The sequence below is a fragment of the Littorina saxatilis genome, linkage group LG1, assembly GCF_037325665.1.
Source record: "Littorina saxatilis isolate snail1 linkage group LG1, US_GU_Lsax_2.0, whole genome shotgun sequence".
NCBI lineage: Eukaryota > Metazoa > Mollusca > Gastropoda > Littorinimorpha > Littorinidae > Littorina > Littorina saxatilis.
In genome coordinates, this window is record NC_090245.1 from 51,173,881 (window position 1) to 51,199,332 (window position 25,452).

At 41.7% G+C, this 25,452-nt stretch overlaps 1 protein-coding gene across 3 annotated transcripts in view; it reads left to right on the plus strand.

Annotated features, from left to right (window-relative positions):
• LOC138973285 (nacrein-like protein P2) overlaps positions 1 to 23,924 on the plus strand; it is a 26,876-nt gene extending 2,952 nt beyond the window's left edge. Inside the window, exons 2-11 of one of the 3 annotated variants that reach the window (XM_070346008.1) lie at positions 1,421 to 1,509; positions 6,250 to 6,403; positions 6,883 to 7,070; positions 9,898 to 10,011; positions 13,598 to 13,676; positions 14,345 to 14,593; positions 17,304 to 17,742; positions 18,617 to 18,672; positions 19,764 to 20,005; positions 23,183 to 23,924. In XM_070346008.1, coding sequence (XP_070202109.1) covers positions 1,421 to 1,509; positions 6,250 to 6,403; positions 6,883 to 7,070; positions 9,898 to 10,011; positions 13,598 to 13,676; positions 14,345 to 14,593; positions 17,304 to 17,742; positions 18,617 to 18,672; positions 19,764 to 20,005; positions 23,183 to 23,296 — 1,724 coding nt within the window. In that variant the 3' untranslated portion in view covers positions 23,297 to 23,924. The remainder of the gene's footprint in view (positions 1 to 1,420; positions 1,510 to 6,249; positions 6,404 to 6,882; positions 7,071 to 9,897; positions 10,012 to 13,597; positions 13,677 to 14,344; positions 14,594 to 17,303; positions 17,743 to 18,616; positions 18,673 to 19,763; positions 20,006 to 23,182) is intronic. The other 2 variants (XM_070346014.1, XM_070346020.1) reach the window with 2 other exon arrangements.
• The last annotated feature ends 1,528 nt before the right edge of the window (positions 23,925 to 25,452 follow it).

A 25,452-nucleotide genomic window follows, 5' to 3' on the forward strand; every position in this document is an offset into this window, starting at 1 on the left:
AATTAATGAGTTTGGTCATTACAAATCTGAACATTGTTATTAAAATTATGTTTTTGTAAAACGTTCCAAAACTAATTTCATCTTATTCTCCATCATTTTCTGATTCCAAAAACATAAATATGTTACATTTGGATTAAAAACAAGCTCTGAAAATTAAATATATAAAAATTATGATACATATTAAATGTCCGGAATCCCTTTAAAAACAACTTCTTCTTATTCCTTGTCGGTGCCTGGTTCCAAAAACATATAGATATGATATATGTGAATTAAAAACAAGCTCAGAAAGTTAAAAAGAACAGAGATACAGAAAAGCGTGCTATCCTGCTAAGCGCAACCACTACCACGCTATTCTTGCTAGTCAATTTCACTGCCACGAGCGGTGGACTGACGATGCTACGAGAATACGGTCTTGGTGAGAGAATGCAGTGCGTTCAGTTTCATTCAGCTTGACTAAAGGTTATATTTTCGCCTCACGCGACTTGTTTTTACATTTAGTCAAGTTTTGACTAAATGTTTTAACATCGAGGGGGAATCGAAACGAGGGTCGTGGTGTATGTGTGTGCGTGTGTGCGTGTGTGCGTGCGTGTAGAGCGATTCAGACCAAACTACTGGACCGATCTTTATGAAATTTGACATGAGAGTTCCTGGGTATGATATCCCCGAACGTTTTTTTCATTTTTTGGATTAATGTCTTTGATGACGTCATATCCGGCTTTTCGTGAAAGTTGAGGCGGCACTGTCACGCTCTCATTTTTCAACCAAATTGGTTGAAATTTTGGTCAAGTAGTCTTCGACGAAGCCCGGACTTCGGTATTGCATTTCAGCTTGATGGCTTAAAAATTAGTTAATGACTTTGGTCATTAAAAATCTGAAAATTGTAAAAAAAAAATTTTTTTTCTAAAACGATCCAAATTTACGTTCATCTTATTCTCCATCATTTGCTGATTCCAAAAACATATAAATATGTTATATTCGGATTAAAAACAAGCTCTGAAAATTAAATATATAAGAATTATTATCAAAATTAAATTTTTGAAATCAATTTAAAAACACTTTCATCTTATTCCTTGTCGGTTCCTGATTCCAAAAACATATAGATATGATATGTTTGGATTAAAAACACGCTCAGAAAGTTAAAACAAAGACAGGTACAGAAAAGCGTGCTGTCCTTCTCAGCGCAAGTACTACCCCGCTCTTCCTGTCAATTTCACTGCCTTTGCCGTGCGCGGTGGACTGACGATGCTACGAGTATACGGTCTTGCTGCGTTGCATTGCGTTTAGTTTCATTCTGTGAGTTCGACAGCTACTTGACTAAATGTTGTATTTTCGCCTTACGCGACTTGTTTCTTTCTCAGCGTGTTGTACGAGTATATATATATGCACATGTGGTCACTGAGCTGAAAATAACAACATTCAGGTCCCGACAACTGGGTATGTGTGCACAACCTGAATAGAGCAGCCGATGAAGAGACCGGAGAGACTGAATCAGATGGCGACATCAAGGTAGTACGTGTATAAACAATCATCATCATCATCATCATCATCATCATCATCATCATCATCATCATCATCATCATCATCATCATCATCGTTGTCGTCGTCATCATCATCATCGTCGTCGTCATCATCATCATCATCATCATCATCATCATCATCATCATCATCATCATCATCATCATCATCAAAGTTCATTTCTGCAAAGAAAACAGTTCCACTGTTGGGTCCAAGTGGAGGGATGATCTTATTTGTTGAAAAAACCTTGCCACATATCAAATATGGAGCACAACTGTTTTCTGGGGAAGGACTGTGCCTTTCAGTGATTTGCAGCACGACTGACACCTCTCGATCGAAGACACACTTCTTCCCGCATAAACAGCTCAGCTCACCTTCTCAGACATTGTCAGGCTTTTACATGGGCTAAGACAATCCCTCCACCTAGTCACATACCAAAAATCAACAAGTTGACTGCTGGCCGTGTTGAGTTGGAATGTTTTGATGAATTATTCCCGTAAAAGCCCTATAGTCTCAGATTTAAGATGGTGAACTAAACTGTTTACACGGGAAGTAATGTAGCTTTAAGATCAGGCTTTATAGCTCGGAATTCTTCATTCAATACGCTTCGTTGTAAAAGGCGCAATCCCCACTTTCAATTCAATGTTAAAATTAGACAAACTCACACTATAGGCGCTTCCTGTGTATTGGCCCCATGTCAAAGGAAGTAAACTGAGAGAAAGTAAGTTTGTCCCTGATGTGCGGTGAAATCAAAGAATCTGCATTCTGGGAGCTGTGTGGCCTTGAGACCTCAGGTTAATGACCTCATTTCTAGCTGAGGTCATCTGCCTGCCCTAGTTTACGGCCAGTGACCTTCTGACCCCGGGTCAATGCCCGAGCTATGAGACCAATGACATTGATTTATGAGAGGAAACTTTGTCCAGGTCATAGAAGCAGAAACATGCATCACTTGAGAGGGATTGTTGTTTCTGTGGATAGCGATGTGGGTACATCTGTACTCTTCTTTTAGTTGGGTCATATCCAAGGATTCCGTGACCGTTGAGAGCAAAGGTCCGTTTCTCGATGGATTTGACTTCTGTGAAGGTTAAATAAAAAATTTAGAATGGGTGTACCTCGCGAAAGTGTGGGCATAACTTTTGAGAGCCCCAAATTCAAAATGGCCACCAACGGCCAGTATGAAAATTAACTTTTTACTGGTTTGGCTTAGAATGCTGCACAAAACATGTTTTCCAGGATAGTTTGACATGGGGAATTCATATTTGGTATTATTTATATGATTTGGCCTATTTTTGATGTCCAAAACCAAGATGGCCGCCAATTTTCATGTCCGAACGGTCACTTTTGCAAAGTCTTGAAAGGTCCTTCCTAGTAGGCTGTAATGTCCGTTTCTCAGTTGATTTGGCTTCCTTGAAGGTTAAATAATGTTTTTATCCTGGATGCCTTTTGCAAAAATGTAGACACGAAGGTACGAAAGCCCCAAATCCAAAATGGCTTCCAACGACCATTATGAAAATGAACATTTTACTATCTAGTTGATGGAGCATACACCGATTAGGTCTGTGTCTAGTGGGGTCTCTACACATCTTCTGTATCTGTTGAATCTCCAGGCTCGCTCCTCTCATCATCACTTCCACTTTCATCCGAATAATCGCGAAGTGTGAGCTGTTGGGGCAATGGGGGTTGGGTGTAGCGTACTGGTCGGCACTTCCCATCCACAAGTTCCCAGCCGTGCCCAATTGGGGATGGATGGTCAAACAGGTTGTAATAAAGTTGGCAATATGTGATATAATTTGTCCTCTCCACATGGAGATTCAGTGAGTCGTCATCGGGTGGGAGGCGGAATGTACTTTTCCTCTTCATCTTGTGCCACTTGGAAGCTCTGGCCTGCCCGCAGGTAGCATCTGCACTTTCACCATAGATGCTGGAGAGAACAAAGGACTTCATGTCAGCTTTTACACTGTTCTCTAAGTCGGGGCTTTCGCCGACTCGTTCCAGGAGTTCCCTTGCCTCAGGATTAGTCATCGCCGTCTCCATCACAGTCTTCTTCCCATGGCCATAGAATCCTGAGGTATGATCACTTCCAGTGATCACATGGAGAGGTATGATGATCTGTGAGACTTCGTTGGACAGCATGTCACTGCAGTTGATAAAGGCATCTTTGCGTTTAATCAGCAGATCACCAGGAAGTTGTTGTGAGAGATATGCTGCTTGAACATATACGTCAGTGTCCTCGCTGTCAAGTACAACTGTCCCCCTGTAGTTTCCTGTCCTGAGCTTGGCATAGGCAGAGAGCAGCATTGTATCAGCCTCTGGATGTCTAAAGACATAGTCCCCATTTGCCACCCCAGTGGACAGGTTCACTGCTGTTTCACCCTCACAGTATATGACCTCACACCCCACCCGAGCAACTTCTGCTTCCAACTTTTTCTTCACGAGCTTCTGTAATCTGACCTTGTTTCCTGATCTGACCATGAATTGGTTGAATTCAGCAGCAACTGGGAAAGTGTCTTCGGGCTTAGGGAACACATTTGGAATATGTCCATGCTTTGCAGCCCGTCGATCATGTTCATTGTCCTTGATGCTGAAGGGAAGGTCATATTTGTCATTGATCAGGATGATGTAGGGGCTTGCATTAGCATGGCGTGAGAAGATGATCGCGCATATCTTATGCAGATAGTCATTCCAGCTGTAGTGCGAACCATCACGCTTCCTAGCCTCTCGGTCATCAGGTGTAGGAGTGGCTAACCGCCAGATCATCCCCATGTCAACAATGCTGATGTAGGTCTGTGGTTTTTGAGCAACTGGATCTTTGTTGAACAGCTCCAACATTTTGCTCTTCATAGTCTTGCGGAAGGATCCATCTACGTTGGACAGAGACAAGCATTCCTCGGTCACCCTCCCCTCAAGTACTTGCTCAAGTTGGAACATGCCTAAACCATCCACGAGGTCCACCAGGGCCGCAAGTCCCGACTTTTCTATCTGAGCCACCTTTGTAGACGCACCAACTGATGCACAAATCCGCTCGCTGGCGAATGTCTGCCTTTTATTCTTGTGGATGGTAGCAGTGAGAAGCTTTGTCTTGGTGAATACCCTGTCATTCAGGAGGGTTTCAACTTGATCTTGTCCGTCTGCAAATGCAGTATTGAGGTCTTGAACAAGTTCTGGAGAAGCAACCAGGCCAGACTGCAGTGACCTCAGTGCAGGTGATGAGGTGTCAAACGGCTGAGCGTTGAACTCTGTCATGCAGCCCTGCAGGTCCTGAATTGCTTGTTCGTCCTTTTTCATCCTTCCTGGCTGGCACTCAACATGTTTTCTGTGGCGACGCTCGCATTTGAGGTTCTGCTGAACGGCAGCTTTCACCCTGGCCACGTTGTTAACATTTCGGATTGTTGAGAACAGGTGCTTCTCGTTTTGTAGAAGCTGAAGCCAGTCTTGCTTAAGCTTCGAGTTCAAATTCATGGTGGTCTCAATCCACAAATCAAGTGGCTGGCAGGAATAAGGTAGTCCTGTCATGGACTGGGCAAAGTGCGCATTGAAGAATGTCTTTTGCTCATCTGGTAGAAAAGACAACATTGCCCAATAATCTGGCAGCCACCTTCCGTAGTCATGATTGTTGTAAGCCATGAGCCCTTTCAACATGTCGTAAGTTGATGAAGCATACTCTGGTCCATTTCTTGCGTGGCATGCATCCAGATTTTGTGCAAGAGGGTCTGTCATCTCCATGAATGAGATCCAAAAGTCTCCCATGTCTGTGCCAGGTTTTTCATACACACTTTTGATCATGTCTTTCATGTTGTCATCCTCCTCTAGGTCACCATGGGCTTCGTGGATAGCCTCCCGTGTCTCGGTGAGAGCATTGCGCACAATGTCCAGCTTCTCCTTGACGGCTTCTGATAGTTCCTCATGCTCAAGAATATCTTTCAATCGTAGGTGGATGAGAGCCTCTCTCCATAGCATGATGCAGCGCACGCCACGCCTGTAATGTTTTCCTCGCAGTGCTTGATCCACAGACCCATCCACTATCACCCCTGCTGTCACCAGTGTGTCTGACATCCCAGATCCTTTGAATCTTTTGTATACTAGACACAGACCTAATCGGTGTATGCTCCATCAACTAGATAGTAAAATGTTCATTTTCATAATGGTCGTTGGAAGCCATTTTGGATTTGGGGCTTTTGTACCTTCGTGTCTACATTTTTGCAAAAGGCATCCAGGATAAAAACATTATTTAACCTTCAAGGAAGCCAAATCAACTGAGAAACGGACATTACAGCCTACTAGGAAGGACCTTTCAAGACTTTGCAAAAGTGACCGTTCGGACATGAAAATTGGCGGCCATCTTGGTTTTGGACATCAAAAATAGGCCAAATCATATAAATAATACCAAATATGAATTCCCCATGCCAAACTATCCTAAAAAACATGTTTTGTGCAGCATTCTAAGCCAAACCAGTAAAAAGTTAATTTTCATACTGGCCGTTGGTGGCCATTTTGAATTTGGGGCTCTCAAAAGTTATGCCCACACTTTCGCGAGGTACACCCATTCTAAAATTTTTATTTAACCTTCACAGAAGTCAAATCTATCGAGAAACGGACCTTTGCTCTCAACGGTCACGGAATCCTTGGATATGACCCAACTATTTAGCCTAACAAAAGGCGCCTTACAGTCCAGAAAGTACGGTAGTACTGTACGGCGGTGTAAGTTTTGAGAGGAGGAAAACCTTTATTTTGCAGGATGTTGGGTTCGGCAACACACGTTGCTGTGGGGGGAAGTACCAGTCTCCCATTAACATCCCCACTGACGCTCAGTGCAACACAGGTCTGCGCACCATGACACCGTTTTACCCCAATCCTGACCAGGTCCTCACGGGAGTCTTTGAAAATACAGGTATGCTTGGTCTCTCTGACTCTGTTTGTCTAATTTTGTGTGTATGAGTGTTTTTTAGTGTGTGCGTTAGTTTGTGTGTGAGTGTGTGTGTGTGTGCGAGTGTGTGTGTGTATGTTAGTGTGTGTGTGAGTGTGTGTGTGTATTGTGTGTGTGAGTGTGTGTGTGTGTGTTTGTGTATGTATGTGATTGTGTGTGTGTGTGTGTGTGTGTGTGTGTGTGTGTGTGTGTGTGTGTGTTTGCGCGTACGTGCGTGCATACGTGTCTCATCTTAATCTTAATACTTCATCCATAGTACTCGGGGTAATACCCCCACGTTCTTCGCGGAAAACGAGGATGACGCCACTCGATTTAATCTCACCTTAACTAACCTCACCTCATCTTGCCTCCTTTTGATCTTAATCTCATCTCGCCTCACCCAAACGTGCCTTATGTCACCTTCACCTTCTCTCCCCTCCCCCCCCCCCTTCCGTTGTTCTCAGGGTACTACCCCAAGTTCTTCGTGGAGGACGAAAATTACAAAACCCCGCTGATAGCCAAGAACTTCCCCTTCACGTGCTCCATGTACAGCAGCGACGAGTACGTGTTCAGCAACATCCACATCCACAGCGGGATTCAGTCAAAGCACGGTTCCGCTCATTTCGTCGGCGGCAGGTCTTACGATGGAGAGGTGAGCAGCTCAGATTATGGGTGAATGAAGTGTTGCACACATGGTCTAAAATAAAGTACAAGATATTGGACTCTAAGTGGCCAGTCAGACCAGTGCCCTTGTCAAACAGGCAGCATGACAACGGAACACCTGCTGCAGACTTGCCCACTACACGATGGCTTCAGAAGCCAGATCTGGGCGGAGGCGACCACGGTGCAAGGGAAGCTCTATGGCAGTCTGGACGACCTACAGCGCACGGCAATATTTGCGCGGAGAACCGGCGTTTCCATCTGAGTGATCGACAAGAAGAAGAAGAAGAAGGACTCTAAGTGGTACTGCACTGTTGCTTAGTGTCTGTAGGAAAGTGAAAATAGAGAAAGAACAAGTCGCGTAAGGCGAAAATACAATATTTAGTCAAGTAGCTGTCGAACTCACAGAATGAAACTGAACGCAACGCAACGCAGCAAGACCGTATACTCGTAGCATCGTCACTCCACCGCCCGTGGCAAAGGCAGTGCCCGTGGAATTGACAAGAAGAGCGGGGTATTCGTTGCGCTGAGAAGGATAGCACGCTTTTCTGTACCTCTCTTCGTTTTAACTTTCTGAGCGTGTTTTTAATCCAAACATATCATATCTATATGTTTTTGGAATCAGGAACCGACAAGGAATAAGATGAAAGTGTTTTTAAATTGATTTCGAAAAAAAAAATTTGATAATAATTTGTATATATTTAATTTTCAGAGCTTGTTTTTAATCCGAATATAACATATTTATATGTTTTTGGAATCAGCAAATGATGGAGAATAAGATAAACGTAAATTTGGATCGTTTTATAAATTTTTATTTTTTTTTTACAATTTTCAGATTTTTAATGACCAAAGTCATTAATTAATTTTTAAGCCACCAAGCTGAAATACAATACCGAAGTCCGGGCTTCGTCGAAGATTACTTGACCAAAATTTCAACCAATTTGGTTGAAAAATGAGGGCGTGACAGTGCCGCCTCAACTTTCACGAAAAGCCGGATATGACGTCATCAAAGACATTTATCAAAAAAATGAAAAAAACCTTCGGGGATTTCATACCCAGGAACTCTCATGTCAAATTTCATAAAGATCGGTCCAGTAGTTTAGTCTGAATCGCTCTACACACACACACACACGCACACACGCACGCACACACGCACGCACACACGCACATACACCACGACCCTCGTTTCGATTCCCCCTCGATGTTAAAATATTTAGTCAAAACTTGACTAAATATAAAAAAAACGATTTTAGACTTTGATGGGCTTTCTCTTCTGGTAACCGCACACATTTTTCTACTCGTCACATCGTGTCCCATTATTGCGATGAAAATACTAATTACATTTGTTTTGAATAAAACCGACAAGAGTATAGAATCATTAGCCTGAGTTTGGTTTTTTATATTTAGTCAAGTTTTGACTAAATATTTTAACATCGAGGGGGAATCGAAACGAGGGTCGTGGTGTATGTGCGTGTGTGCGTGTGTGTGTGTGTCTGTGTGTGTGTGTGTGTAGAGCGATTCAGACTAAACTACTGGACCGATCTTTATGAAATTTGACATGAGAGTTCCTGGGTATGAAATCCCCGAACGTTTTTTTCATTTTTTTGATAAATGTCTTTGATGACGTCATATCCGGCTTTTCGTGAAAGTTGAGGCGGCACTGTCACGCCCTCATTTTTCAACCAAATTGGTTCAAATTTTGGTCAAGTACTCTTCGACGAAGCCCGGGGTTCGGTATTGCATTTCAGCTTGGTGGCTTAAAAATTAATTAATGACTTTGGTCATTAAAAATCTGAAAATTGTAAAAAAAATTAAACATTTATAAAACGATCCAAATTTACGTTTATCTTATTCTCCATCATTTGCTGATTCCAAAAACATATAAATATGTTATATTCGGATTAAAAACAAGCTCTGAAAATTAAATATATAAAAATTATTATCAAATTTTTTTTTTCGAAATCAATTTAAAAACACTTTCATCGTATTCCTTGTCGGTTCCTGATTCCAAAAATATATAGATATGATATGTTTGGATTAAAAACACGCTCAGAAAGTTAAAACGAAGAGAGGTACAGAAAAGCGTGCTATCCTTCTTAGCGCAACGAATACCCCGCTCTTCTTGTCAATTCCACGGGCACTGCCTTTGCCACGGGCGGTGGAGTGACGATGCTACGAGTATACGGTCTTGCTGCGTTCAGTTTCATTCTGTGAGTTCGACAGCTACTTGACTAAATATTGTATTTTCGCCTTACGCGACTTGTTTTTTGTTACCCAGATCTGGTGGCCATCTCATCCAAAAGAACAAGAACAAGAATTTAATCCGCCATATAGCATAAAATCCATTGATATTTGTCCTGTTCGGGCAGAAAGAAAGTTGTTTGTGTCAGTGCTTGTACTTCTCCCAATTGGCAGGAGATCAATCCTATTTACTCATGTGGCATATGACGTCTTTATAGTTAGATCGCTTACATTCATTTGTTCTTTAAATCTCATCAAAGTGTGTAATGACGTTTTGAAATGCCTTCCTACGTCGACTCAAAAATGATAGCAAACTGTGATACCAAGTGTTCAAACTCGTTCATTGTAATTCCTAACACACACGGCTTATTGCATGCGTATTGTAATGGCCGAAATTTCATCACTGAGTGAAAAAAATGTAGGGGGGGGGGGGGGGTAGTGGGAGGGGCATTAGGGGACAAGGCGGGAGAGGCTATAGGGGTAGGGCATCATCTTGACGCTTTACTGATGTTCTTTTTGCCTTTGAATTGCGCGGGAGCTTTCGCTTCTCCAGCAAGCATAATTCGTGATTGTTTCAGTTCCACATCGTACATGTTCACAAATCCTTTCACGACAGCGAGACCGGCAGGGTAGACATGAGGTGTGCTTCACAGTCCCCTCTCGGTCTGGCCGTCATCGGTGTTTTCCTCTCGGTAAGTTGTGTAGAACTTTTCTTTTTCATATCGTATGACTTTGACCCCCCACCTCCCCTTTCCTCCCAGTCTCTGTCTACACCCCCCCCCCCCCCTCATTCATTCTTTCTCTCTTGCTCTCTCTCTCTCTCTCTCTCTCTCTCTTAAATACTCTCTCTCTTCTGTACTCTGTCTGTCTGTCTGTCTGTCTGTGTCTCTCTGTGTGTCTCTATCTCGTTTTGTCTCTGTTTCTGTCTCTCTCTGTCTCTCTCTGTCTCTTTCTCTACCTTCGCACAAGAAAACTGTTTTTTTAGGCACATATTCAGTCAGCTATTGACTAGGATTCCACAGTGTGGGACTCTGTAAGTGCACACACTTGGAAACACTTGGGCAGTTTACATAGACGAGCTGTTAAATTCATTCTTTTAAAACATGCATCTCTTTCCATGTCTGATCATAAACGATTGCAAATTCTTCCTATCAAATTAAGGTTTGCCTATAACAAAGGTGTGATGATGTATACAATTATGTCAGGGAATGCACCTACACTCATTGCTTCGAATTTCAAAATAAATCATTATAGAAAATGTAACAAATTAATTACCCAAACTCCAAGAATTGACCTGTACAAGTGGAATCTCTCATATTCTGGCACACTTATGTGGAACTCCATTCCTGATATAATTAAATTACAAATCCATGAAATATAATGCAATGAACTTTACATGCTGTTTCTCTTGGAAAACTTGTAAGAAATATTATTAAGCAGCTGGCAAAATATCACTGTACTCTCTGATTGTATTGAAAAACATGATTCTTAATCGGCTCAGATGTTCCTTTTGTGCTGAGGACACCCAGAGATACAATCAAACAAGTCACATTACTGGATCATTTATTGACGATTTTCACCGTTTCCTCGGTGATATATGATGTCTGAGGGTGGGACGATTGTGCAATATTTTTTATGCGTGGGCGTTATTCAAAGTGTTTTTAAAAACCCAACTGAGAAAAACGTACAGTTCACATGCATAAACACATTTATTTCACAGCTATAAAGTAGATGGTATATATATTACCAGCTATTGTGTTTTCAGCGTAGCAATAGGGCCCGATATTTAGACGAGACAAGTATAATGCCGACGAGTCGAAGACGAGTCGCATTATACTTGTTCGAGTCTAAATATCGGACCCTATTGCTACGATGAAAACACAATAGCGTTTATATAGCTATTCTGACATTAAATTCTGTGTTAAAATCATGTTTTTGTCAGCAACAAGTACCAAAATGGTCCATGTCGCTGATTTCGCATTTCTGTTGGGAATTCGCGTGGTGAAGACTGCGGTAAATCTGTAGATGATAAGAGAACAATGATTGTCTCAGAAGAAACGACTAAATGTTTCAGACCGGTAACTTCATTTCAACATTGCACTATACAATGGACGTTCTATGTGACAGGAGAGTTTGCTGATTTTGTGTTAAACATTGGAGAGATCGTCTGCTAGAATCAGAGATAGGTCGCTTCAGATTGCAGCTTCTGGAAATTTGCAAGGTTTGTTGCCTGTTAAAGAACTGGATTTTACATGTAATGTATGTCAAGTACAGTAAGCAACAACAAAAACACACACAAAGCAAATGGCATCGTCTGTCGACTAGTCACAGAAACAAACTTGGCGAGGTATGCGTGTACTTTATACACGTGGAAGAAACCGGAACCATGCGTCTTTGTTATCGACAATATGCTTTTGGATATTGAGTAAAATGGCCGACTTCCGCCGCATTATGCTTTGATGGTCGGAAGAGACCATCCAATCACAGCCCCAGAATTCCCCCACGTGTTCATCAAATTAGCTATATACAGAGATAAGAATACAAAATATCTCAATAAATTTTACGTTTTTTGTTTGTTTCTCAAGTGTTTGATCATGTGTCGTATGCCGAAGGATAATTGATTAAAACAATGTTTAACATGTGACAGGGGAGGCTACCGCTCCTTTCACAGCAGACTCTGCACCCGAGTTGTTGGCCTTTAAGTCAACACCGGTGTATTGTGGAATTCTGTTTGTGATGGGGTCTGGTGGTTTCCGATTGTGTGTATGTTCATGTAAACCTTTGGGTTTGCATAACAGTTTTTATAGGGCTAATTTCTTAGCCCTAACATTTTCAATCCTGTTTGATTGCACTTCGCCTCCCGAGGTGATCGTAGTGTTACGGCACACGGTTACATCTGGCACTGCGAGCAGGATGGGACTCGGCATGATATGTTCAGGTAATGGCATAATATGACCACTGAACATTTTCGTGCTGTTCCCATTCTGCAAACTTGGGATGGACAGTGGTCCCCCGGTTCGGAACTTCGGGACGGAGTTAATTCAAACGGGGGCGAATGTGACAGGGGAGGCTACCGCTCCTTTCACAGCAGACTCTGCACCCGAGTTGTTGGCCTTTAAGTCAACACCGGTGTATTGTGGAATTCTGTTTGTGATGGGGTCTGGTGGTTTCCGATTGTGTGTATGTTCATGGAAACCTTCGGGTTTGCATAACAGTTTTTATAGGGCTAAGAAATTAGCCCTAACATTTTCAATCCTGTTTTATTTCACTTCGCCTCCCGAGGTGATCGTAGTGTTACGGCACACGGTTACAAACAAATACATAACAACACAACTATAAACAAAACAAGATATGAGACATTACAAATAAGGTAACCACAATATCGTAATAACTAAATGAAAATCTGTAACTCTTAGTATAAATTAAAAGTAAAAGGAACCAACTTTAACAAGTTGTTTCAATTTGCGTCGAGGTATATACACTACTAGATGATTACCCGCTTCGCCGGGTACCGGCTTCGCCGGGAAGAAGTAGAGCCGAATACCAGGCTGCGCCTACGCCGGCTTTGCCGGCGCACGAAAAAAGGAGATAAACGCACAAAACACTGGAGACCTTCTAAAAATAGTAACGTGCAGTGACCTTCTAAAAATAGTAACGTAGTAACGGGAATATGGATTGACGCCACACGGAGGAAGGGAGATAATCGCGGCTGAAAACACTGGAGAAGATAAGGAAGAGTTACTGGTGGTGGATCCCGACAAAAAACAAAAAAAATCGGTTCAGCGCGCACAGCGATGCGCGCTGAGAGCACGTGTTGAAATATCTCATCGATGAGGTTGTGTCCGGGGTGTAGCTGAATACGGTGTCCAAATTTGAAAAAGATCCACCGAGAACTTTGGCCGTGCATCGCGAACAGACAGACAGACAGACAGACAGACAGACACTAGTCGTATATATATATATATATATAGATACATTCTAAAACCTACTTGCGAGAGATACTTTCTGAAACATTTGTTTCCATAGGCTTTTATATATACTGATAATTATTCTGATGCATGCAAAGCGGGGTTTTTTCTTCTTGTTTTTTAAATAATTGTTAGCTAACAGTCATTGGCAGGTTTTCCAGATGATGACAGCCCATTTGAAACAGATTTGACTGCATAAGTCACTTGTTGTACTAACTAGTGAACGGTAAATTGAAACATCGTGTGAATACAACTCACACACACACACATGTCATTCGTGTGCTAAGTTTGGCTTCGTTTCTTGTTTCAGCTGGATGAAGGGGAAACAAATGAAGAGTTGAATAAGCTGTTGGACCATTCCAACTTGGTGGCTATAGAAAAATCACACTGTAAGTTATACTTTTTGTTCATTAACTGTTTTTGATAACTGCTAAAAAAACGATGTTCGGAAATAACAATGGAATGGGAAAGACTGAATACTGCTTTTGTTGAGGCAAATGTTTCATTCTGACATTATAGGCAAGACACTAGCGATGCGTGTGTCTAAAACACCTGAACAAGGAATACGTGTGGTAAGGTTGCCTCAATAAAAGCAAGGGCAATCACTCTTTCACAACCGATACAAACCTGGCAGAGTTATTGACGGACTCCGTCTATTCAGTCAACCGGAGTTTTGAGTAAGAGATGCTACTGTGTTACAAGTCACATTATATAATCCCCCCTCTTCACCTTTTGGTATTCAGTTGGTTTTAACATTGTTTTATGCAACAATTAGTTGTTACATTACGTAATGAACATATTTAGAACCAACAACAAGCTATAAGCTTACATGGGTCGTCCTGAAAGACACACTGATGTAAACTGCAAATGCTAAAACGTTGCTGTACAGTTGGTATAAACATATTGATTTATGCAACAATTAATTGGTACATTACGCAATGAACATATTTAGAATCAACAACATGCTTTAAGCGTATATAGGGGTCGCCCTAAAGGAGACAAGAAAACTACAAATGCTAATATTTTGCTGTTCAGTTCAATATATTTTGCTGTACAGTTCAATGTGACTTTGACGAGATGTGCGATCCTGATCTGGACGAGCTCGACGACAAAGACGGCGACAGCGACGGCTACCTCGGCTTGTCCAAGTTCTTCAAGTTCCGTGACGATGACGACTACTGTGAAGACGTGGACAGCAGTGAGGAGAAGGATGATGATGTTGATGACGATGTTGATGACTACATGTGGGACGACGACGAACTGTGGGGAGATGACTTCGACTTTGACCGCAAAAAAAGAGATACTAGTGAGTCTCTTTGAGAATCTCGAATATAAGGCAAAGGGACATAACACAGGGCTTAACACTACATGACTTCATGGCTCAAGTAATCTCTTGTACTGGGGACAGAAATAGCACATTAGCTTAGCATCGCACGCAGGGATCCCCAAACGGTGCGTCCCTGCGTCCTGTGCGTACAAGATGTGTGTCCTCGCAAAGCTATTGACCAACCAGGTTTGAATAAGGAATGACAAAAGGTTGAGTCACGCATTCGTCGTTGTGCAAGCTTCTGTAATAGGGGACAATGATCATATCTGGATATTTGGATGATGGCTGTATTGACAACTGGGTATGTTTGACTTATAGATACGAAGACATGGAGGGACTGTTTGGTGGGTGTGGGTGGGTGGATGTATAGTTGGATGCCATGATGTTAGCGTGTTTTGTGAATTCTTGCTGCACTAGCTGTGTCTTGTCGTTGTTGACTATGGAAGGCGAAAAGGGTCAAACGATCGAGCAAAAGGATCGAGTAAAAGGATGCGTACTTTTCGCGTTTGACCCTTTCCGCCCAACGCGCGGAAAGGGTCAAACTGCTCGTTCAAAAGTATCGTGCAAAAGGATCGATCCTTTTCGAAAAGTATGCATCCTTTTACTCGATCGTTTTGCTTGATCAGGGTCAAACGCGAAAAGGATGCAGTTTCATCGCGCTGTTTCGGAAAATCATGGAACGGATTAGCACAAAGAACGAAACTAGAAAGTAAAACAAGTTGCGTATGGCGAAATTACTACATTTAGTCAAGCTGTGGAACTCACAGAATGAATCTGAACGCACTGCATTTTTTCACAATGACCGTAGTCCGCCGCTTGTGCATGACGGAGTGAAACTGACGAGCCTATTCAGCGCGGTAGTGGTTTCGCTGTGCTGCATAGCACGCTTTTCTGTACCTCTCTTCGTTTTAACTTTCTGAGCGTGTTTTTAATCCAAACATATCATATCTATATGTTTTTGGAATCAAGAACCAACAAGGAATAAGATGAAATTGTTTTATAATCGATTTCAGAAATTTTGATTTTGATAATAATTTTTATATTTTTAATTTTTAGAGCTTTTTTTTTTTAATCCAAATATAACATATGTATATGTTTTTGGAATCAGGGAATGATGTAGAATAAGATGAACGTAAATTTGGATCGTTTTATATAAAAAAAATTTCATTACAATTTTCAGATTTTTAATGACCAAAGTCATTAATTAATTTTTAAGCCACCAAGCTGAAATGCAATACCGAAGTCCGGCCTTTGTCGAAGATCGCTTTACCAAAATTTCAATCAATTTGATTGAAAAATGAGGGTGTGACAGTGCCGCCTCAACTTTTATACAAAGGCGGATATGACGTCATCAAACGTGTTTATCGAAAAAAAGAAAAAACCTCCGGGGATATCATTCCCAGGAACTCTCATGTCAAATTTCATAAAGATCGGTCCAGTAGTTTGGTCTGAATCGCTCTACACACACACGCACAGACAGACAGACAGACACACACACAGGCACACAGACAGACGGACAGACAGACACACACACACACACACACACACACACACACACACACACACACACACACCACGACCCTCGTCTCGATTCCCCCTCTATGTTAAAATATTTAGTCAAAACTTAACTAAATGTAATGAGTAGATTACGTGATCTGGTGCGGCGTGAAGAAGCATGACATATCAAGAGAAATAGACAACAAATTCTTGTATTTTAGCGAGTTCATTTAGGGGTGTGTAGTTAAAATTACTGTGTGAAAAGTATTTGGCGCGAAGCGTTCTTCTGCGCAAACATTCAACATGGACGCACGTACACGCGCTGAAGCTGCGGGCGAGGAAGTCTTCTGTCGGATTCGACGAAAAATAACGCATTGTACGAGTTTGTTGGAGTCCGGATCTCACTCGGAATAGGCTAACCTTCCCTTCCAAAAATCACATCAAACTGAGAGAGGAAACATAAACTTCCTAGCTTGCCATTTGCATCTGATCGTTAGATTACAGTATTACAACCGAAAGATGTGCACAGACTGAGTTCGAAATCTAATTGAATGAGTGAGCATGCCATATCCACGCAACCCAAGAAACTCTCTCCACCCCCCCCCCCCCTCTCTCTCTCTCTCTCTCTCTCTCTCTCTCTCTCTCTCTCTCTCTCTCTCTCTCTCTCTCTCTCTCTCTCTCTCCCAAGCAGGCTGTTTCAGTGCTGAAGGGTTGGGGATTATCTATTGGAAAATGTGCTTGGTCGGTTACACTTTTTGTCGGCACCGGATCCAGTAAAAGGATGCATACTTTCCGAAAAGGATCGATCCTTTTGCACGATACTTTTGCTCGTGTGTTTGACCCTTTCCGCGCCTAGGGCGGAAAGGGTCAAACGCGAAAAGTATGCATCCTTTTACTCGATCCTTTTGCTCGATCATTTGACCCTTTTCGCCTTCCATAGTTGACAGCGCAATGAATGGATAGATGTTTGCTCGTCTTCTCTGTGTGTTTGTGTGTGTGTTTGTGTGTGTGTGTGTGTGTGTGTGTGTGTGTGTGAGTGTTTGTGTATGAGTGTGTGTGTGAGTGTGTGTGTGAGTGTGTGTGTGTGTGTGGGTGTGTGTGTGTAGTTGTGTGTCTATGTTTGGTTGTGTGCGTGTCTGTGTGTATGTGTTTAATCTCTGTTTCAATAACCTTCACCTTGTTTCTGCTCCAGGAAGGACATCGAGGAGGAGGACGTCAAGCTCCAGGAGGAGGGATGGAGGGGAGCGAGAGAGGGAGAGGGAGCGCGAGAGGGGGCGAGAGAGGGAGAGGGAGCGACAGAGGGAGAGGGATGGTAGGAGAGATGGAGAGCGAGAGAGGGACGGAGAAAGGGAGAGGGATGGTAGGAGAGATGGAGAGCGAGAGAGGGACGGAGAAAGGGAGAGGGATGGTAGGAGAGATGGAGAGCGAGAGAGGGACGGAGAAAGGGAGAGGGAGCGGGACAGTGACAGCGATAATGACAGCGATAATGACGATAATGACAGTGATAATGACAGCAATGAGATGGGCGATGGCAACAGGAAGAAGGTGGAATGCTTCTGCCGGCGACGCAGGTTGGATGAGATTGTGGCGAGGTGGTATGGAGCAGCCCACGGAGAAGGCGCTAAGTGCAGGTCAGTCTGATGAGTTTTTGTTTGATTCCTTCACTGGTGTATATATAGCTGCTTAGTCAGGGGGATAGATAGATAGAGGGATGGACGTTCAGATCTGCAGTAGCATGGACGGACTGACGGACAGTCAAGAGATGTGGCATGAACAGGCAAGCAGGCAGACGGACAGGCATACAGACAGGCTTACGGCACACAGACAGGCATACGAACAGACAGGCATACTGAAAGTTTGATGTATGCTTCTTCGTTTTTGGGGGTGTTTTTTATGTGTCCATATAACAGCTTTCACATTGGCACCTTGATGTATAATTTATTTTATAATGTAATTATCTGTTTGCGGATTACAAGAGAAGAATCTTTTTATTAAACAACGCACCAAAGATCTCAGATGAATTCTTTAGGTCTGTCAACAGTGTCAAAAGCGGGTTTATTTAATTTGAGTGAGTATGCGTGGTGGTCTTTTGAAACATTTTGTTTCCAGCTGTACATACGCTGCGTGAACACCATGTCTTCACTATAATTTAGCAACATTCTGTCTTAACTAAAAGACTGTTTATCAACTTGTTACCAGTCCTGGTTGCTTTTAAAAAACAACGTATACAATGAATGTGACAATTCCATTTTTTTTTAATTTGACCAAATATTGAAGTTGTTTCATGATTACTAGGATTGGATTGCTCAACATTTTAGTTTGGTTCAGACTTCTAGATGTTACTAGCTTATAGACGAACATTAGAAATTACATTTGAAGTTTAACGGTTTGATTTTGAGTGGGTCGGCTTTGACAAAATGCAGTTACATTGCTACGATTGTCAAGGGGAAAGCGCAATTTACGTGTTAGATGCTTACACATACAGCGGGATCATTACCTGTGCAGAACTGAAGACACTGTACACCACGAATGCAACCAGCACACCAATGGTGCCCCCTGTGGTAAGTAGTGTTTATTTTAGTCTATATAATTAGGGTATGTTTGTTTGTTGTGTTTGCATGTGTCGTTGTTGCTAGTACTTCTGTGTTTGTTTGTTTCTGTATTCGCATGTACCACCCTGATATGGCCCTTCGTGGTCGGCTGGGCGTTAAGCAAAAACAAAAAACAAACCAAAAAGTATTCGCATGTCTAGTTTGTTTCCGGTATGTTCCCCCCGCACAAGATTTTCCAATTTTTTTTTATTTTTTTAAAGAGATCAATATTTTTTTGTCCTCCAAGATTTGAAGTACGAAATGTGAAAGCGATGAAGTTTTAGAACCTTCTTTTTACAGTGATACGAGGACCTGATTGTAAAAAGATTTCAGCATGGAGCTGTCCATGTAAGCTGAAAAAGGAAACACTCTTGCAGCGGTCTGGAATAGCATTAACTGCCGAAGAGACGATAAACAATCAACCAACCAACCATGTGTTGTTTGTTGAATGTTTTAAGCAAATCCAAAACAAAATAAAGGCTATATAATTATATGTATTATACACTTTATTCCCGATCCACAAGGCAATTTTTGTGCTCGTATTTTGTTGTTGTTGCGCGATTGTTTCTTGTCCTGTTCGTTTGTTCGTTCTTTCTCTCGTCCGTTTGTTTACTATTTGAAATAAACTGTACTCTCAACTTTTAGAAAGTTTGATTTAATCAGTGTTGTTTCCAGGACGCATACTACTTTGATCTGACGCGTTGGTATGACCTCTGGTCGGTCGACCGTCCAAAAATGTTGACATGTAACGTCGACCGTCCGATAATGTTGACATGTAAGAGGTTTTCAGACTTCTAATTTTCCTATCAAGCGGAAAAGGCTGGGACATTTGGACCGACACATATTTTCAACTCAGTTCAAACCGACTGAGTGTCCGCTGAGTCTGGGAACAACACCGCTGAATACGCTGGCAAAATAATGATTGTCGTGCGTGCAGGTGACGGAATTTAGCTAGAATTTCTTTCGAGGAAGAATGCTTTAAAGTTGTATAAGTTTAAGCTTCAAGCCCAACGGGCCTTTAAAGCGATTGGAGATTAAACTTTCTTCTTTCATTGGACAAGATAACACGGGAACGCAGAAGAAGAAGAAGGACATGATAACAAACTGCTTATTTCTGATTAAAATGATGACTGTCGTGCGTTCAGGTGACGGGATTGTGAAGGACTTTGAACTAAGACCAGGGCTGCTGTTACCAAAGAGCAAGGAGTACTACCAGTACTTTGGCTCCCTCACCACCCCGCCATGCTCCGAGGTCGTCAACTGGATCATGATGAAGGATCCCATCAAAATCAATCAGGCACAGGTCAGTTGTGTTTAGTTATGGGACAGTAACTTGCATAATTCATAATCTGATCGAAAACGACGTCTCCGTGGTTAAATCTAACAAAGTGATCAACCCAGCATGCTTTGCGCACTTCGTTTTAATATGACGTCAAGCCAATGGACTTGTGTCATTATTGTGTTGCTTGCTCTCGAGTATATGTACAAGGTTCAAGTGGTTCTTGTGGTACTGATGCAGGATTGTTGTTGTTGTTGTTGTTGTTGTTGTTGTTGTTGTTGTTGTTGTTGTTGTTGTTGTTGTTGTTGTTGCATTTTAGCGGTGAGTATTTTTTCCCTTTTTTTTCTTCAAAAAACAAGAAATATGACTTTGAAATTACAAGAACCACTTGAACATTGTACATATACTCGAGAGCAAGCAACACAATAATGACACCAGTCCAAACACTTTTTTCTTCGTCATTCCTGTGAATGCGATTCGACTTACCATCTCTGACCTGTCCAGACTTGTTACTCAACTTGTGATAAGACCCATCCCTACCCTTAGGCATACATGAAATATGTATACAATAATCAACTGCCCTTATTGCTGCTTTTTGTACGGGATGAATTTGTTTTAAAGAATTAATGTTGTAACTGACACTGGTGTTGATCAGCGAAAATATGTCATGAAAAAATGACCACTCTCGATAGGAAAGATCGAGTCCAGGCAGTTGATTTATTGTATGTGTCCAAGTGGATGGATGGTCTTATCCAATGTTAAGTCTTGACAGATCTGAGATAGTACCCAATATTGACGGACTGTGTGATGATATCTTCTGCTATGGTCTGTTGAGACAGTGATATCAAAATCGAGACCGGAGGGCGAGATTTTGATATCACTGTCGAAACAGACCAATACTGGCAATAGCAGAAGATATCATCACACAGTCAGTCAATGTTAGATATATTGCTAATTCTCTGGACATTTTGTATTTACTGTAAAGAAATTACAAAAGTATTTGTCTCAGTTTTGGCTGTTCCATATCCCTCCCTCTGATTATTATTTCTTTTTGTTCACTCTTTTCTTGTACTTTTCAGTATTTCAAAATGTCTTTTTCTTTCAAAAAGTCTTTAGTCACTTGCTCAACTAAATTCTGGGATCATGACATTTTCATATATATTTGTTTGTTTTTGAATTTAGGTGCTTTTACAATTAGTCAAGTTTAAGTCTAACATAGAGGGGGGGAATCGAGACGAGGGTCGTGGTGTATGTGTGTGTGTGTGTGTGTGTCTGTCTGTCTGTCTGTGTGTGTGTGTGTGTGTGTGTGTGTGTGTGTGTGTGTGTGTCTGTCTGTCTGTGTGTTTGTGTGTGTGTGTGTGTGTGTGTAGAGCGATTCAGACTAAACTACTGGGCCGATCTTTATGAAATTTGACATGAGAGTTCCTGGGTATGATATCCCCGGACAGGTTTGTCATTTTTTCGATAAATACCTTTGATGACGTCATATCCGGCTTTTTTGTAAAAGTTGAGGCGGCACTGTCACACCCTCATTTTTACATTAAATTGATTGAAATTTTGGCAAAGCAATCTTCGACGAAGGCCGGGGTTTGGTATTGCATTTCAGCTTGGTGGCTTAAAAACTAATGAGTGAGTTTGGTCATTAAAAATTGGAAACTTGTAATTAAAATTATTTTTTTATTAAACGATCCAAAAACAATTTCATCTTATTCTTCGTCATTTTCTGATTCCAAAAACATATACATATGTTATATTTAGATTAAAAACAAGCTCTGAAAATTAAAAATATAAAAATTATGATCAAAATTAAATTTCCGAAATCGTTTTAAAAACTATTTCATCTTATTCCTTGTCGGTTCCTGATTCCAAAAACATATAGATATGATATGTTTGGATTAAAAACACGCTCAGAAAGTTAAAACGAAGAGAGGTACAGTAAACCGTGCTATGAAGCACAGCGCAATCGCTACCGCGCCAAACAGGCTCGTCACTTTCACTGCCTTTTGCACTAGCGGCGGACTACGTTCAGTTTCATTCTGTGAGTTCCACAGCTTGACTAAATGTAGTAATTTCGCCTTACGCGACTTGTTTGTTTTTGAAGTGGGGAAGCAATAAAGAGGTCGTCGATATCAAAACTGATATCGACGGAAATGTCGTCGATATCACTTTTGCACTGAGCTCAGTTTTGCCCAATTGACCAATGGTAATCCCAGTAACATATGAAATAGCAATATTGACGCATATTGTTAGCATGGGTAGGAATGTGCCTTCAAACAAGATTGTATTCGTTAACATGCAAACATAATAATAATAATGATAATAAAGTGTATTTATATTGCGCCTATCCCTTACAAAAAACAAAAATATTTGGCTCTAAGCGCATTACAACATGTGTAGGGACTTGGTACAATCAAGTCTGACAAATACAATAACACAATATACAGTCGGTCTTTTAGGTGAAACTGGGAAAAGCAGCTTCGACATTTGAACACTGCTACTAGAAGATCCTCTAACAATGCATACTGCTTTACAATATGCATTTATGCATAAATATAGTTAAAGAACATCGAGTTAATAGGAATTAGAAAAGGTTCTTATAATAAAACTATCTAGCGAACGACGAAGAAGAAGAAGAATAAAACTATCAATGTCGATGTATAACAAGTCATTCAACGTAAATGGCCAAAGAACAACAACAAAGCATGATGCAATAATAACACACACATCATGGGCACGTAGTCAAGCGAAAGCTGTACGTGGCCCGAACTAAATACATTCAAATAACCCGGATGGTTGACGTAAAAAGATCAGTAAGCTTACGGGAAGGAAGCTTTACTATTTTGCCTGTTCCTATATTGGTTTACCGCTTCTTTATACCCCGTTAGGATATGGGGTGTATAGATTTCGCTCTGTCTGTGTGTCTGTCTGTGTGTCTGTCTGTCTGTTTGCCAAACTTAGATTATATCTCTGGTACTTATTGGTTAATTGAGCTGAAATGTGGCGTGTAGCTTGTTTTGTTTTCATTAAGCTAAGACATCGCTGAGAATCTTAAACACATGAGGCAGAGCGCTATTTAAAGATCTGATAAACAAAGGGAAGTAAGCCCTCTAGATTCCTTTCTTCATCAGATCTAAGAAAACGCTGTTATTGTTTCAATGCTGGACGCAGAGTGGCTTAATGAACAACTTACCTACATTTCAGCTGGACAACCTGCACTTGTTGAAATCGCGCCGTGAAGGTGTACTGATCTCAAAGTATGGTGACGTCAGACCCTGGCAGCCAATCAACGGCCGTCCCGTTCTGTCCACTTGCTGACCTGCGGCAGATGATCATCTTTCTGACCACCCTTGGACCACTCTTTAAAACAATGCTCTAGCTTTGAGCTCCCCCCTTTTCCATGCTCTCTTGAAGTGTTTCTTTCCTCCTTACTGTTTGATTTATTTTTTTGAACTGTTGAAACGGCTGATGATTTTGTTGAATGTTTCGCGTGTGGTGTAACACTGAAAACGCGTTTAACGCTAGACTGTCCCGACTTGTTCTGTAATTGGCAAGGCGTTAGTACAATCAGTTCGTGAGTTGCCTGTAGCTTGGTAATTGTTTTTTTCCTTTCATTTGCGCAGAGTTTTTTTTCTTTTATTGTTTTTTCTTTGTTTCTTTGGGTTTTTTCTTCTTTGTTTTTTCCCTCGCTCCTCCTTCCGTATCTTCTTATACCTCTCCAATCCTCAACCCTCCTACCCTCTTCTCTTTCTTTTGCTAGTGTTCCAATATCACAGTCAAGTTTTGACAATATTACTTCTTTCGGTTTGTGTTACACTCGTTATCATTACAACCCTATGGTTGGTGTCATGTGTCATAATTGTTTTATTTTTTTGATCTACGCTATAATAATGATGTTTTTTTTAAATAAAAGTTTAAAGTGGTAAAAAAAGAGTAAATGTCTCCCTTCTGTAAAAGGCTTGTTTGTGTGTGTGTGTGTGTGTGTGTGTGTGTGTGTGTGTGTGTGTGTGTGTGTGTGTGTGTGTGTGTGTGTGTGTGTGTGTGTGTGTTGGACAAGAAAATGATTCTGTTCATAGTGAACATACCATATGAAACGGTTTTTGCTCGGGCTGATAATGGGATTTTGAGAAAGGAGAAAAAATTCACACTCACGTACACCGTCACACACGTACACCGTCACACACGTACACCGTCACACACGTACACCGTCACACACGAACTGATGTACGTACACACGCACTCACTCAAACACACATTTATACAAACAACAAACACATGAACGCTCACACACCCATATACACCACACACCCACACACACACACACACACACACACACTCTCTCTCTCTCTCTCGACCATGTCTTGCCGCTCTCTCTCTTTCTGAACTTTCAAAAGAAAATCCATACAAGGGGGAGAAAACTCAACGCCAAACTTGTGCATTGATACCCCTTATGTGATGGTTGAACTGCCTTATTCATTGTTGAACATGTTCATTCTATTATTTTCATCGTAATAAACTTAATTGTTATGTCTTCTTGTTATGGCGTTACCCCTCAATTGGCGAGGGCTGGATGAAAAAGGCAAGTTTGCATTGCTCAGTCTGTTACCCTCGGAAAATAAAGTTTAATTCAATTCTCTCTCTCTCTCTCTCTCTAATGTATCTCTCTCTCTTCTATCAGTCTCTCTCTCTCTCTATCTCGCGCGCTTGCTCTTATTTGTGTCTGTCTCTCCCGCTTTCTGTCTGTCTCTCTGTCTGTATTTATGTCTGTCTCCGTCTCTGTCTTTCTTGCATACACAGACTCTTGGATACATATATAGATAGATAGATACCAGGGGCGGATCAGTTCATTTTATGGGGGGGGTTTCCAAAAGTATATTGTGAAGATATGGGTGTGAAGGCGCGAAGCGCCGAGCCGACGGCGCGAAGCGCCTAGCTTGCTAGGGGGGTCCGGGGGCATGCCCCCCCGGAAAATTTTGAAAAAAAGGATGCAAAATGGTGCAAGCTGGTGCATTCTGAGGATGATCATTACTAGTTCCAGGCAGCAGATTTTGTCACTGATTAATACCCAACAAATTGAAACTCAACCCAAAAAAACACACAAAAATATTTTTATTTTTTGGCTGGGGGGGGGTTTCCGGAAACCCCAGAAACCCCCCCCTCGTCCGCCCCTGGATACACACAGACAGACACACAAGCAGACACACAGACAGACACAGACACACCCACAGACACAAACACACACACACCACACACACACACACCTACTTACAAACACACACACACACACACACACACACGCGCGCGCGCGCGCATCCACAGCCAAAAAAACCAAGACTAGTATTTCTGCTCGTTTGCAAGACTTTTCTTCGAAAATGAATGGCCTGGGCCTAAACAATTACCAATTCCAAGCTAAAAGCAACTCACGAACTGATTGTACTAACGCCTTGCCAATTACAGAACAAGTGTTGACCTTA